At 46.7% G+C, this 15260-nt stretch overlaps 1 protein-coding gene across 2 annotated transcripts in view; it reads right to left on the bottom strand.

Moving 5' to 3' along the window:
* The window catches only part of CGNL1 (cingulin like 1), a 168339-nt gene that overhangs the window by 24836 nt on the left and 128243 nt on the right, over nt 1–15260 (bottom strand). For both annotated transcript variants that reach the window (XM_012783044.3, XM_076004409.1), the window contains exons 9-11: nt 7612–7818; nt 6288–6392; nt 514–666 (exon numbers count right to left, since the gene is read on the bottom strand). In XM_012783044.3, the coding sequence (XP_012638498.2) occupies nt 514–666; nt 6288–6392; nt 7612–7818 (465 nt within the window). The remainder of the gene's footprint in view (nt 1–513; nt 667–6287; nt 6393–7611; nt 7819–15260) is intronic.

Raw genomic sequence — 15260 nt, 5'->3', positions numbered from 1 at the left:
GTCAAAACTAAAACAATACATAGATACAGACTGAATTCTAGGGAGAAACAAAAGCAGGTAGTAAAGCGCCTGGCCCATAATAGTGTCAGAAAATGAGCCACTCATGTCAGCTCCCAAGATACAGGGATCCCCCTGACCCCGTGTCTCTTCCCTTCTGGGTATTCAGGGAGAGGGGAGCAGAGGAACGGCAGTGACTGGGCTTTGAAACTGCCTTCCACACTCCTGGACAATAAATTGATACAAACGCACAGAGACATAGATTCTGAGTCAGGGGACACGGTGAAGTCTACATTTACACACCAGGCTTCTTCTGCTATTTGTTAGGAGGTGATTATGGTGCCCAGACTCCAGAGGCTACTGGCATTTGCTTTTCAGTTTCTCTACATCCGGGATTCTCGTCAAATCTAAAGAGCTGCTTCAGGGGGGTCTGCAAATCCCTGACACGTTTGTGCTTGGACCAAAGTGCAGCTTCCCTGGTTTCCACCAGACCCTCTTCTTCTCTGGCTCCCTCACCTCCTTTTGCAGTTTCTCGATGGTCTTGTCAAGGTGCCACCGCTCGCTCTCCATCTCATTCTTCAGCCTTCTCAGCTGCTCCTTCTGCTCAGCCTCATCTTTCAGCTTCTCTGACAACTGCTTCTGCTCCTGGGTGGTCCGAATCAGGTTCTTCTGCAAGGGCAGAAAAGGACAGGGGAGTCACCTACCTGCCAGGTAGCTGAAGTAACAGGTGGGGGGGGGGGCGGAAGGGGATTTCCTGGCCACACCACACAGCAACCAGACCTGTCACAGCCGTGGTAAGGAAAAAGATCAAAATAAAAGCCATGACAGGGACACAAGGACATTGCTGGTTTTGAAATTCAGGGACTGAAAAGGAAAGCTCATGTAATCAAAAACATCCACAGGCAGGAAGGGACACAGCATGTATTATAGAAACATGTGGGCAAGGCTGCTAGTGGTGTGAATTCAGGATAGTGTCTGAAAGCCTGAATGTTTGTGCTTGAAAACTGAGGTAAAGTTATATATTAGACCAACCTAAACCTACCTGGCAATTTATATGCTGTGATATCAGCATTGCGACTAATATTCTAGAATCTACTCTGCTGTGGAAATGGTTCTTACAGTTAGAATAGCTAAAAATGAACCAGGCACGGAGGCTCATGCCTGTAATCCTAGCACTCTGGGAGGCCGAGACAGGTGGATCATTTGAGCTCAGGAGTTCGAGACCAACCTGAGCAAGAGCAAGACCCCAACTCTACTGGAAAAAAAATAAATAAATAATAGAAAGAAATTAGCTGGACAACTAAAAATATATTAGCCGGGCATGGTGGCGCATGCCTGTAGTCCCAGCTGCTGGGGAGGCTGGGGCAGAAGGATTGCCTGAGCCCAGGAGTCTGAGGTTGCTGTGAGGTAGGTTGATGCCACGGCACTCTAGTCTGGGCAACAGAGTGAGAAAGAAAACACTGTCCCACAGGAAAAAGGTTCACTTGAGAGAGGGAGTTGCAATCAATAGCATCCATTTGCAAACATAGACAAAAAGGAAACCCACTGGTTGATGAACTGAATGAATAGAAGGCGTTAAACGGAAGAGACACTAGTGAGAAAAAGTACGTAACAGTGGTTCTTTAGTGACTCAGCACCAAATACTAGTGCCTATTATATAATAAAATACAACCCATCTTGGGTACAATACTCTCCCTGGTTCCCCTGAGGCTCTCATCTCACATAGTCACACAGACTTATGTCCTTTATGTAAAAAACACGCAATTCCAAAACAAAATCCTAAAAGATCTTAGGAAGGTTACAGTGGCTTCTTTAAATGGCCAGGTGTTAGGCCATCATTGTGGGGCTAACAGGAAGGGGCACAGCTCAGAAGAGAGTGACATGACCCGAACAGAGACTGGATCACCTGGGAAATGCCAGCAGGTGCCCAGGGCTGAGTGTGAGTGAGTACAGGAACAACTGAGGGCCTACGGGGTCTTGTGTCCCTACCGAGGCTGCGTGAGAACAATGGTTAGCATTTGTACAGTGCTTAACATTTACAAGCAGCTGTCACGTGCGGTAACTCAGGATCTTGAAAACACTCCAGATCACTTCGGGCTCTCCTGGTTTGCAGAGCACGGAACAGCTCTGGGCTGCCAACCACATGACGCGGGGCCGAGAAACCGCCCGTGGTGGCCTTCCGGCCCCCGGGCTCCGCTGGGCTAGCCACGCTTTGAGAAGCAGCCAACAAGGCCGGGCTGCTGGAGTTAATTGCTGCAGGGAACCAAGGCCACAAAAGCTCTTGGGGAAAAGGTGGCAAAAGGAAGGTAATCAGGGGTTCAGCGTGGGGGCAATTAGCAGGCATGGTCCCCACCACAGCCACAGCTGGGCATACACCCGACGCAGGGTCGAACCCTGGGGCTTCTGTTTATGGTTTATTTAGTGGTGTTAGGGGCAAAGAGTAAGAAGAAAGAGTTATGGCACCGGCGAGGAATGGTTCCACTATATGAGAGAAAGCTCAGAATGTGCATCTCAAAAACTTAAATTTGAGAACACAACAAATACAGATACAGAGGGCCAGCAATGGCTTCCTGCAGAACCTTCAGGGTCCAACTCAGCCTCCTGCCCCCCTACAGGTGCCCCCATCTCTCTTTCTCCTCCTCTGGGACCCCAACCCCACAAAAGCTCCAGGCCCACAGCCAAGCTAGCCCCAACTCCATTCAACCTACATACAGCGCGTTCATTGCTGCTTCACTCTGCTTAGACAAGGCTGCCCGCTCCTGTCCTCCTATGCCCCTAGAGATACCATGGACTCACCGTTCTGCACCCGGGGCCTGCCAACACCCCCCACATCCCCAAACATGCACTGCCTGGAAAGAGAGTTTCGCTAAATTATTCCTAACATATTCTCGTATGCTTGCCTCTACTGCCAGGTAGTAAGATCTGTAAAGGCAAGGAATAGATTTTCTATCTATCTGGGTATGTTCACTATTAGGTATATGTAAAAAACTTAGTGGTTTTACCTATTCCCTAAAGTGATCTGAAGACTTCCTATATCAGAATCACCATGCAAGGGTGGCGTACCCATTACTTAAAATGTATCATAGATTCTAGGTCTTTCTGATGGAGTTACAATTTTTCTTAGCCTGGGGCCCACAAATTTGTGTTTGAAAGTTCCCCAGATGATTCCAATATCTCCTAAGTTTTGAACATTGTTTCAAACAATATTCTGCCCCTTCAGCTATTCAAGAAATGTGTTCCAATGAGTCACTGCTGAGAAAACATGTCCCAAATTCACATGAAAAGAAGCTAACTTGGCAACTTTGCCCTTTTTTAACCCTTCAACGTGAACCACATTAGGAGTGAAATGCTCTCTAGCTACAGTGACTAAATGCCCAAGACCAGCAATACCAGCCCACTGACCAATAATGGGGCAGAAATTTGGAGAAAATGTATGGGGTCCGAGAATCTCAGACACAAGGTTGGTGGATGTATAGTTGAGTCATCCTGTCATGGACGCAGAGCCTTTTACTATATGACTAAATAAGGCCCCAGTTAGCCCATGTTAGCAATAACCAAGGTACAAGTGAGCCTACCAGGTTCAAGGCATGAGTAGCTTGACCAAAGGGAAGGTGGCCTTCTCAGAGCCCTTGCCGCACGGTATCTATGGGCCGCCACGGTGGAAACACTGGGCCTTTTTCCCTTTGTTGTCTCCATACACTAAAGTCCAATAGGGTGGGTGGTCAAGAAATGGAGAATGTGTACCATTATCCCTCCCCGAAGGAAAGAACTGTGGCTTCTCCAGAAAAGACTTCTTCACCTCCCCATCTGCACAAGGCACTTGTAAACGCCACCATAGGTGTCTTTGCCCTGAACGCAGTTCCGGCAGGCACGGACGGCAGCGTGGTCCTGGACCAACTGAGTCCGGGGTCAGCACACCAAGACTGGCGTCTTCATGACCCTCGGCCACGCTCTGACTGAGTCACGGTAAACCAGATGTAAGTTCAACTCGGTCTTCAGCTACTGTGTAAAGAAGTATATTTATCATGCATGCAGAGGCAACCGATTGCTGCAGGCAGAAAGATTTTGAAACCTATGATGTTTGTGTGAGAAAAACACCAGTTACTTTCTCTTCTTCCTCCGGGGCCGAGTTCCCTGCGGGTTGCCAGCTTCCAGGCCGACAGGCATGCGCAAAGAGACCCGACAAAAGGAGCTGACTCTCTGGTTCCCAGTTTTAGAGAAAGCACAGTATTGTAGAGTGATGGTGCACTTTTCCTGGCACCCCTTTTTGAGACCAGGCCACACGCCCCATGAGGCGTCCTGCCCTTCTCCATACCACTGGGAAAACCAGCTCAACAGAAGTACTTCCAAACAAGGCTAGAGATGGGGAGGTGGGGTGGGTGGGGATTACATTTAGATCTTTTGGCCTCGAGGCCATCATCTGTTCTATATGCTGAATTAACCAGGAGCTGCAGATTCCCAGCCGGGAAACTATTTCCATATGTGCAAAAAAAATTCTTGTTCGACCAAAGGAAAAGTCCTGAGAGACTTTCTCTGAGTCTGCTCCCAGCTGCACCCTGTGTTAGCTGCGGACATGACACGAAGGGGCAGATGTCTGTCCCTATAGAGTACCCATGTCCTTCCTCTCTGTCTGCCCCCCACTGGCTCACAAATTTAAACCCGACGCCTTGGCAGCTGGCTTAGGTAACAGTAGCCACCCCCGGCCTTAAATAACAGCATGGGGAAATTGCCATCTGCACCAAATCAACCCAACACGGTTTTGTAACAAAGATCTAGAGCTAAAGAAAGAAAAACATAGAAAGAAAAAGAAAAATCTAAGGGAAGGCAGTCAGACACAGAACTCAGAAAAAAACTTGACTATAAACAAAAACAACTTCCTTCCAAAGCCAGGGAGAAGGCACAGGCCTCTCTGATTTGGGGACGAGAGTCCCTGAGCTGTGGCTGATCTGTGTGACTCCCATCTGTCCTCTACACCCTGAGGAGACCAAGCCCTGCACCCTTAAGGGAAGGTGCACAGAGACCTGTACGAATCCGTGTCCTAACTCAGCTCCGTGCTTTTAATGTGCCCTCCCCCACCTATCCTAGTACAAATGGGTCCCTAATGAAACTTCGACAGCCTTCCTCTTAGACAACAGGCAGAAACGCTGGGCTTTTACCTCCTCAGAAACTCGCCTTGGGGTGCTTGGGTGCTGGTTCTTTAGAACCTGAGAGGCAGCGGCAGGAAGCACACACCTGGATGACACAGGGTCACTGTGTAAAGTCAGTTTAGCACTTCAGTGCAGGCTTTTCTTTATTTTCTTTATTTATTTTTGAGACAGAGTCCCGCTCTGTTGCCCGGGCTACAGTGCTGTGATGTCAGCCTAGCTCACAGCAACCTCAAACTCCTGGGCTCAAGTGATCCTCCTGCCTCAGCTTCCCGAGTAGCTGGGACTACAGGCATGCACCACCATGCCAGGCTAATTTTTTTTCTATATATTTTTAGTTGGCCAATTAATTTCTATTTTTTTTTTTTTTTAGTAGAGACGGGGGGGGGGGGGTCTCGCTCTTGCTCAGGCTGGTTTCGAACTCCTGACCTCGAGCAATCTGCCCGCCTCGGCCTGCCAGAGTGCTAAGATTGTGGGCATGAGCCACCGCGCCCGACCCAGGCTTTTCTTTACACTGTACTTCAAGTAATCTTTCTAACCTGCAAATAGGAAAATCTAATTCTCTAAGAACCTCCTGATTTTGAATAGAGATAGCTATCCAGTTTCAAGGGTTGACTTCCTCCTGCCCCTTCTCATAGCCGCCTTGAAGGACTGCACTCTGCGGGTGCATCTGCCCAGAGGAGAAGGGAAATTGGCTTCTGCCAGAAAGCCACCTCCATACTGCCTTGGGGACCAATCCTGCCGGCCTTTCACACAATTCGTATTTTTTATCTTTGGAAGGCTGTCAAGCTCTTTAATGTCAACGTCTCTCAACCTTGGCACTCCTGACATCCGTGGCCAGACAAATCTCTGTTGTGGGGCTGTCCTGTGTTTTGTAGGATTTTTGGCAGCATCCCTGGCCTCCACTGGCTACCTGCCAGTAGCACCTCCCTAGTGTGACAACCAAAAGTGTCTTCAGACGTTACCAAATGTCCCTTAGTTGAGAATCACAGTCTAAATGGACAGTTTGAAGGCCAGGGCGGTTACTATGGGTGAAAGGGAGGTACCTGGGAAAACAGGACCAATGACAATTTCTGCATGTCCCTCCAATTTTGCTTCTCTGGGTTTCCTTTATAACAGGATAAGGACAACAACCCTCAGTGTTACCTGAGCATCCTCCAATTCGCTCTCCAGGCCCCTCCTGGCTGACGCAGCTTCTTTTCCTTCCTTTCTGGCATGCACAAGGGCCTCTTCTAATTGTCGTATTTCTCCCTACGACAAAACGCAGGGTCAGTGTGCACTATGGTGTGTGCTGCCACCTTGAAGACGACTGACTGGATGGAATGAAATGAATGCAGAAGACACCCACAGACACGACAGTGGCTACAGTCACGACATGACTGTCATGGGCCAAGATGACACAACAGCTGTGTTCTTGGATGCGTGTGCCTGTCCTGCAGTTTCAGTGCTTAGTCAGATGTGAACATCCAGATACCTGGGGTGGTTTTATAAAACTGCAAATACCCAGCCTTACCCCTGGAGATCCGGAAACAGCAGGTATGGAATGGACCCAGGCGTGTACGGTTTTGCAAAAGGTATCCAGGTGATTCTGACGGATGACTGCTATACTTTGAATGTGTCCCCCAAAAGCTATGTATTGGAAACTTAACCACCACTGTAACAGTATTAAAAGGTGGGACCTTGAAGAGGTGATTAGGCTGAGAGAGCTCTGTCCTCATGAATAGATTAATGCCATCATGGAGCCAATGGGTTCCTTTTAAAGGCTGAGTTCAGCCCCCTTTGGTCAGTCCCTCTCCCTCTCCCTGCCCTTTCACCATGTGATACCTTTCACGTTAGGACACGGCAAGAACACCCTTGCCAGATGCCAGCACCATGATATTAGACGTCCCAGCTTCCAGAAGCGTGAGAAATAAATTTCTATTGTTTGTAAATTACCCAGTCTGTGGTCTTGCGTTATAGCAGCAGCAGATGGTCTAAGACAACAACCATGTTTGTCCCCCTCTTTTGTCATCAGCTGCCCTTTGTTACTGCCATCAGTGTGCATCTCTCCCTAACAGCTTCCCACTTCTAGAGGTCTAGCTAACCAGATAATGGGTTTGTTAAAACCTGTGTAACTTCAAAGATATCACCTATGTGCAAAAAAAGAATAAATAGCCTCGAGTGAGAATCGGTCTAATGTGGTGTCAACATACCCTTGTGTCAGGTGTTTGGAGGCCTCTGGGAAGGCTCAGAAGACTGAAGGGTCCTGACACCTGGGGGAGTGGGGCTGTGTTTCCCACCTGACTTCTTCGCCCCTGTCCCCCTCCCAGAGGAACAAAAGCAGTGGCTTGCACAGGGGATATATTCACTATAGCCCTGACCCTTCCTACTAAATTATGGTGCGAAATCCCTTCCCCACTTCTGAAACCATCTACACAGGAAAGAAGGATCTGCAGCTGCCAGGCCTGGGCTTGGGCCCGGCGAGCCTTACCTCGTACTTCTTGAGCGTTTCCTTCGCTTTGGCTTCCTCTCCTTTCGTGTCATTGATCTGCCTCTGAAGCTGGGCAACTCTTCGCTCCAGCTCTCCAATCCTTCCCTGCAGCTTCTCGTTCTCCTCCTGCAGAAGCTTCACGTGCGTTTCAGCCCCCACCTGGTTCTGCTCTGAAGCGTGGCTCCGGCTGGCCAGGACCTCGACATTCTGTAAACACACAGAGTGTGTGAGTAAGGGGCAGAGTCTGCAAGCTGGGAGAATGGCTGACGTGTATGAAAAACCCTCTACGTGTCAGGCCCTGTGCTAAGCCAGGGGTCGGCAAATGACAGCCTGCAGGCCAAATCCAGCCCGGCACCTGTCTTTTAAAAATGCAGCGTTATTGGAACACAGCCACACCCATCTGTTTGCAGATTGCCTATGGCTGCTTTCAAACTACAACAGCACAGCTGAGTGGTTGTGGCAGAGACCACAAGGCTTATGATGGGTCACAAAGCCTAAAAGGTTTACTGTCTGGGGCTTTATAGAAAAAGTTAGCCAAAACTTGCCTGTGTTAAGTTCTTTACAAGGGATTTCCACCTTGCAACAATTCTAGAAGGTGGTGCTGTTCTCATCACCATCTTAAATATGAGGAAACTGAGACATGGGTAGATTAAACAACTTATCCAAGACCACTGAAGAGGAGCCATGTTCACGCAGACTGAATCCAGAACCTGCCCTCCCAACCCTTGCCTTAGATATGGTCACTTCCCTGCCCCCTTTGCGAAGGCATGGCCTTTAATAGAAGCTCTTGATGAAGGGCGTCTACTGCGTACAGATTTTTTAACGTCCACATTAAAACTGGCTTAAATTGCAATACATAGAGTTCATAGTGTCAGCTCTAGGCACTATCATCTGAAAATGAGCTTATGCAGCACACCATTCACAACAGAAAAACGGCAACAATCACAGGATGGTTATTGTTAATTCTAGATGTCACATAGGCTTTGTATTCTTTGGTTCAGCAACTTAAAGTGCTAATAAGTGGTCCTGTCTAGAGGACCAACACTTTGGGCAGATCTCTTGCCTGTCCTCTATTTATTCACTGATACTTCTGCCAATATCAGCAGATCCCATGCCCACGAAACAACACTGCAGATGCTGCTGGGAAGGAAAGGCCCAGGGAGGGCAGGAATAGGCTTTGAAAAGCTATATCCCAGACCACTGTATCCCAGGGAGAGCTACCTGTTGAAATGGCTTACATAGCCTTTTGGGAAGATCTTTAAATCTTTTAACAGTACACTAAGTTTATCCTGAACTTAATCAGCAACTGAGTTAGAATGAGGTTGGGGGCACTGCTAGCAGAAAACTAAGGTGTCAGGCAGCTGGAATTTCTTAAACTACTTGAATATCCATCTCTGAATGAGACCGACAAGAGGATGCATCATGAAGATGAACAGAGGAGAAATAAAGTGTGGTTGAAAGCCTGAAGAGGAATTTAAAGATTCCAATAACTGGTCAGAGCAGGGAAAGAAGAGAAAAGTCTAGATTGCCCATTCCTGCTATTATCTTTTCCATTCAAATATAAGACGAGGCTAAAGTTATCAAGAAGGGTAGAAGTGGCATCAGGATAACCATATAAATCAATGGAACAGAATTGAGAGTCCAGAAATAAACTCTCACATTTATAGAGAATTGATTTTCAACAAGGGTGCCTAGACGATTCAATGGGGAAAGAACAGCCTTTAACTAACGGTGCTGGGGCTAGATATCCACATGCAAAAGAATGAAGTGAGACCCCTTACCTAGACCGCACACAGAAGTTAACTCAAAGTGGGTCACAGACCCAAATGGAATATCTAAAACTAAAACACTTTTAAAACATAGGAGTAAATGTTTGTGACCTTGGGTTAGGCAAAGCCTTCTTTGCTATAACACCAAAAGCCCAAGTAACAAACGAACAGATATAATAAATATGACTTCTTCAAAATGTAACCCTTTTGTGCATCAAAGCAAGTGAAAAGACAACCCACAGAACAAGAGAAAATATTTACAAATCATATATCTGACAAAGAACTCATACAGATCCAGAATATATAAGGAATTCTTTAACTCAGTAATAAAAAGATAAACAGCCCATTTAAAAAGGGGGCAAAGGATCTGAATATTCATATTTTTTCAAAGAAGATACACAAAACTCCAATAAGCACATCAAAAGATGCTTGACATCATTAGTCATTGGGGAAATGCAAACTAAAACTGTAAGGAGATACTACTTCACACATGCTAGGATGGCTATAATCAGAGACAGAGAGTACAAGTGTTGGGGAGGATGTAGATGAATTGGAATCTTCATAGATAGCTGGTGGGAATATGTTAATATGATGATTTAAAATTCGCAGTCCAAAACCGAAATTACTTTTGGACAAACTTAATAAAAGGGTATAGCCACTTTGGAAAATAGTTTGGGGTTCCTCAAAATCTTAAACAGACTTAACCTATGACCCAGCCATTTCATTCCTTGGTATATACCTAAGAGAAATACAAATATACAGAAATTTTGCACAAATGTTTATAGCAGCATCATTCATAGTATCCAAAAGGTGGAAACAATCCAAATGTCCATCAACCAGCGAACGGGTAAACAAAGTGTGGCAAGTCTATACAATGGAATATTTGGCCATAAAAAGGAACAAAATACTGGTGCATGCTGCAACATGGATGAACTCAGAAAACATTATTTTAAATGAAAGGAGCCAATCACACATGCAAAAATTCACATTGACATTTACATGAAATGTCTGGAATAGCAAATCTACAGAGACAGAAAGTAGATTAGTGGGTGCCTGGGGCTAGAGGGCAGGGCTTGGGGAAAGGGGAGTAGCTGCTAATGGGTATAGGATTTCTTTTGGGATGTGACGAAAATGTTCTATCACTGACTGTAGTGGTGGTTGTACAACTCTGCGAACATAGTAAAAAACCACTGCATTATATACTTTAAATCAGGGGTCCTCAAACTACGGCCCGCGGGCCACATGGGGCCTGCCAAGGATATTTATCCGGCCTTCTGGGTGTTTTTGCCGCTGCTGCCTGTCCTGCTTAGCAGCCGACTCATCCCAGGCCCACAGTGCACACTCTCCAACGGTCTGAGGGACAGTGAACTGGCCCCCTGTTTAAAAAGTTTGAGGACCCCTGCTTTAAATAGTTGAATTATATGTTATAGGAATTGTATCTTAATACAGCTGTTTCAAAAAGAGGGCGGGGGAAAGAGCCAGGGAAGCTGGGGGCTGGAGTTGGGATGGTGGGGAGAGAGGATGGGCGCACCCTGGTGGTCTGGGGTCTGGAGGCTCGCTGCGGTGTTAGCGAGCGGAAGAGGAGACTCAAGATATCCACCCAAACCTTTCAGTCAAGCAAAGAACACTTATACATGTGTGGTCAATGCTCTTTTTTGTTCACCCAGAAATCTCAGGAAGAACAAGGATACTGAAAACCAGGCCTGGCTCAGCCTGGACTTGTGCCTGACTGGCACGCTGGCACGCAAGATGAGGGAACTGGACCGTGGGGGACGGTCAGAATGTGATGTGCGGGCGCACTGCCTGGCTTACGGCTGGCAGGGGTCAACGCCAATCCTAACTTTCCCGTGGCAGAGGCCACTGTGACTGCAGGGGAGCTTGCTTCTGTGTGCTGAGGCACTGGGGCCTGCTTCGATTATTTGTAAAATGATCGCATGTTCTTCTCTGGGTCTTCACAGTGTGGTAGACCACATCATGTTTACAAATAATTCAACATAAGGCTCTGCTGGCAAATCCTCCCCAAAGCCCTCTTCCAGGTCCACGCCCACCCCCCCTTCCTCCCAACACCCAGCTCACCATTTTATATAAAGCCCACAACACAAACTTTCCTTTCCTGACACCATACCTAATTCCCCTGCAGCAGTCCTGGAATCTACAACATAAAATAAAAATCATATCCCTTTGTTCAAGGCAAGTACTACACACGCAAGTTCTACGTTATGACTTCCCGGGAAGAAAAGAAGATTGGTGGAGAGGACCTCTAAAGTCCTCCCACCTCTGCAGGGCTTTGGTGCTTGGATCTTTGCATCGTCTTTTCCAAATGCTTAAGTTTGTGTCTCGTGAATGCGGCAAGGGCAGCACAAACCACAGAAACAGAGGCGTTGAAGGAATACTCAGACGGGAGGTCAGTGGGGACAAACACTGCTGACCTCACTTAAGTTGCTGGTGCCATGCTTCTGCGAGCCTTTGATCTTAAGTCCCATAGGTCATAACAAGATTAGAGAGGATGCGCCATCATAAATAATACCAGGGCACACCACTTTTAATGATTCGCTTAGCCATTTCATACCACCTACGTAATGTCTATTGTTTCAAGGATTATATGGATTTGTTTTTTCAATGTTTTAACCATTATTTACTCACGCAGGCAGCCCCAGGTGGTCAAAGATCAAGTCCAATTCCTCTGCCACTATAAAAAGCTGGAAATGCCACACGAGATCATCACCCCAAAGGCAAAAGTAGCAGATGTGCTATTTTCTATTGTTTTTCAAGATTGGACCATCACTAAAAATTACACTGAGATTTTTTTTTTTTTTTTAAATCTATGAGGCAGCCAAGGTCAAAAGGTTTGATGATACAGTGCGTGGGCAGTGTGAGGAAACAGGCATTCCCATCCACCGCTGATAGGGCTAGAAATTGGTATGAGTTCCTGGAGGTCAATTTGGGAGTATCTAGCAAAGTTATAATGTACATTCCTTTCAACCCAGCAACTTCTCTTCTAGCACTTTATCCTACATGTGTGAAAGATGACATACAAATGAGATTATTCGTTTCAGCACTGTAATAGCAAAAGACTGCAAACAACTAAATGCCAATGAATTGGGCACTAGTTAAATAAATTACATCAGTTCAATGGTATCCTGTGCAGCTGGGGTAAAAAAAAAAAGATTGAGAAAGTAAGGGAAAAGCAAGTGACAGAATAGTACTCATAGCATGCCTCTGTGAGTATAAAAAGGTGAGGGGGGATAAAGATGTATTTATGGGCCACACAAGAAACTGGTAACACTGCCTGGCTATAAGGAAGGGAACTGGGGCTGTGGACAACAGTGGAGGGAAGTTTTCAATTGCAAACCTTCCTGTAATTTTTAAAATTTTGAACCATGGAAATGTACCATGTATTAAGAGTTTTAAAATAAATGTACGTTTGCTTTGAAAAGACTGACCATCAATGGTCATAGGCACTTGGAGGACAACTCACCTCCTTGGCCAAGTTCTCGCCTCCTCCAACCTCTAGAAACCCTTCCCCTGCCTGTTCACGGATACTTCTGGGCCATGCGAGATAGCGAAGCAGGAGCCCCAAGAGCAGCTGTACAAACAGAGCACGGGGCCAACTCTCCCACGCTGGTTTACATAGTTAAGCAATTCCTTTTCACCACATATAGCTGGGAGAGTGGAAAAGGCCCAGATGGCCCGGGACTTGCAACTTCAGGAACGCTTCCCCTACTTTTCCACTCCAGCAACACTGAGGCGGAGAAGTCCAATGTGGGGTGATGAGAGACATCCCCGGGACAGCAAAGAACTGCCTTCAAGGCTTAGGTTGATCAGTTAATAATGTGTGTAAATTTTGCATTCGACACCATAACATTTTTGATTCTGCAATCTCTGTTTTTATATTAAGGATACTGTGGTCTTGGTATTCTGGGAAGAGCTGTTGCTTTGCCCTGTGACTATGCCAAGCACTCTCCACCCCACATGAACATATATCTTATCCTGAGTAATAAAGACATAAATCACCGTAAGATTGGAATTCTCATTTTTACTTCTACAAATGCTACCCTAACCGTGCAGAGGAAAGAGCAGGGGCTCTGCAGCCAGCCAGATCACATCCAAATGCAAACTGTGCCTCTTGCTGGGGCCTTTTACTTGCCCTGGGCCCACAGAGCCTCAGTTTCCTCATCTGTAAAAGGGGGATGGACTTACCTACCTCATACATTATTGTGAATATCCAGTTAAGCGAGAATACAGCTCTTGAGGTAGCCGTAGTTATTACTAGGCCAACTGAACCTGCATCTGTTTCCTCATGGGCAGGACTTTGCGAGCCCACACTGTGGTTCTAAATCACCACACTTGGCTTCAGACCACAACCTGCAGATTTTTACCAGCTAAAAGTCAAGCCTAGACTTTTCAAAAGAGAGAATAAGATCTTCTAACAATCTTCCAGAGTGACTGCACTATTCAAATAAGATGACCTCCCCCACCCCATCTTATTTTAAGGGCAAGTCAGATTTCTTGGTTGGCTGATTTATTAAAAATTTAGCCCCATTTCCCAACCAAGGGCAGTCTAGTAAACTGATGGCAACTAACCAAAAATTCTTCTAAATCAGAGAAACAGGATGTTTGCTAAATTTCTACTACCTTTAAAACAGTTGACTTTTAACCATATGCTCCTATTATCAAATTTTTTTTTTAAGCCAGAGTCTTGTTCTGTCATCCTGACTAGCGCTAGAGTGCAGTGGCGTGATCACAGCTCACAGCCACCTCAGGCTCCTGGGCTCAAGCGATCCTCCTGCCTCTGCCTCCCGAGTAGCTGGGATGACAGGCACTTGTCACCATGCCCGGCTAATTTTTTCTATTTTTAGTAGAGATGGAGTCTCGCTCTTGCTCAGGCTGGTCTTGAACTCCTGAGCTCAAGGGAGTCTCCTGGCTCCCACAATGCTAGGATTACAGGCGTGAGCCACCGTGCCTGGCCCAATTATCAATTTAAAAGGAGGAGGAAAAAAAGGAATGTGCAATTGTATCACACACACACACACACACACACACACACGCTCAAAGAGCAAAATCCCAGTCTTTCACGGTACCACCATTCATTGCGAATAATGACTTGCTTACAAGCTGGCATGTTTTCATGATTTAACACCCACATTTAGAAACGTTCCCAATGGCCCCTAGAGCTAAAGGATTTAAATCAGTTGCAAGCACAAACCCCCAAACACGACCCCAACTGATCATGTCTGAGGGTTCTGTCTTATCAAAGGGGCTGACACCTGGGCCTGGCTTGCTCCCGATGGATAACAAGCCACCGACCCGCACAGGGCCAGGGCCTCCTGGCTTGTCCTGGTGCTGACCCAACACACAGACGCATCAGGTTTTACTAATTAACAAGGCCTCTGCCACCGCCGGCTTTGTTTCCTTTCTGTCTCCCTTTTTTGCTGAATGAGTGAAAACAGCTGAGGCGTGGACGCAGGGGCGTCCAGGGAATGGAATGTCAGTGTGTCAGTTCCACCTCGCTGGCCACCCCCACGCTCCAGGATGTGTGGAGGCTGCAGGATCCCAGCTGAGAGGCACCCAAAGTGTCCCCCAGGTCAGCTCATCTGCTGGGAAGTTTCCATCTTCTCGCCATCATGGCTGCCGACGTCCACTTTCACTTGCACAATGAAGGCCTGGGTCACAAATCACAAATGAGTGCCTCACTCTTGAGTGTGTAGAAAACCAAGTCTCCTGTATTGTGTCTTCAGCTTCCCCCTTGCCTGAGCAACTATTTAGGTCCAGAAACAGGATGTATTTTAGTCTTAAGTAGCTTGCTTCCTCCCTTACCCCAGCTATCTGTGAATTTCCCTAACATGAGGTCTTGACTCCAGGCTTCTCAAGTTTGAGTGA

This window comes from Microcebus murinus, chromosome 6 (genome assembly GCF_040939455.1).
Source record: "Microcebus murinus isolate Inina chromosome 6, M.murinus_Inina_mat1.0, whole genome shotgun sequence".
In the NCBI taxonomy this organism is placed as follows: Eukaryota; Metazoa; Chordata; class Mammalia; order Primates; family Cheirogaleidae; genus Microcebus; species Microcebus murinus.
This window is presented reverse-complemented; position numbering and strand designations above follow the sequence as displayed.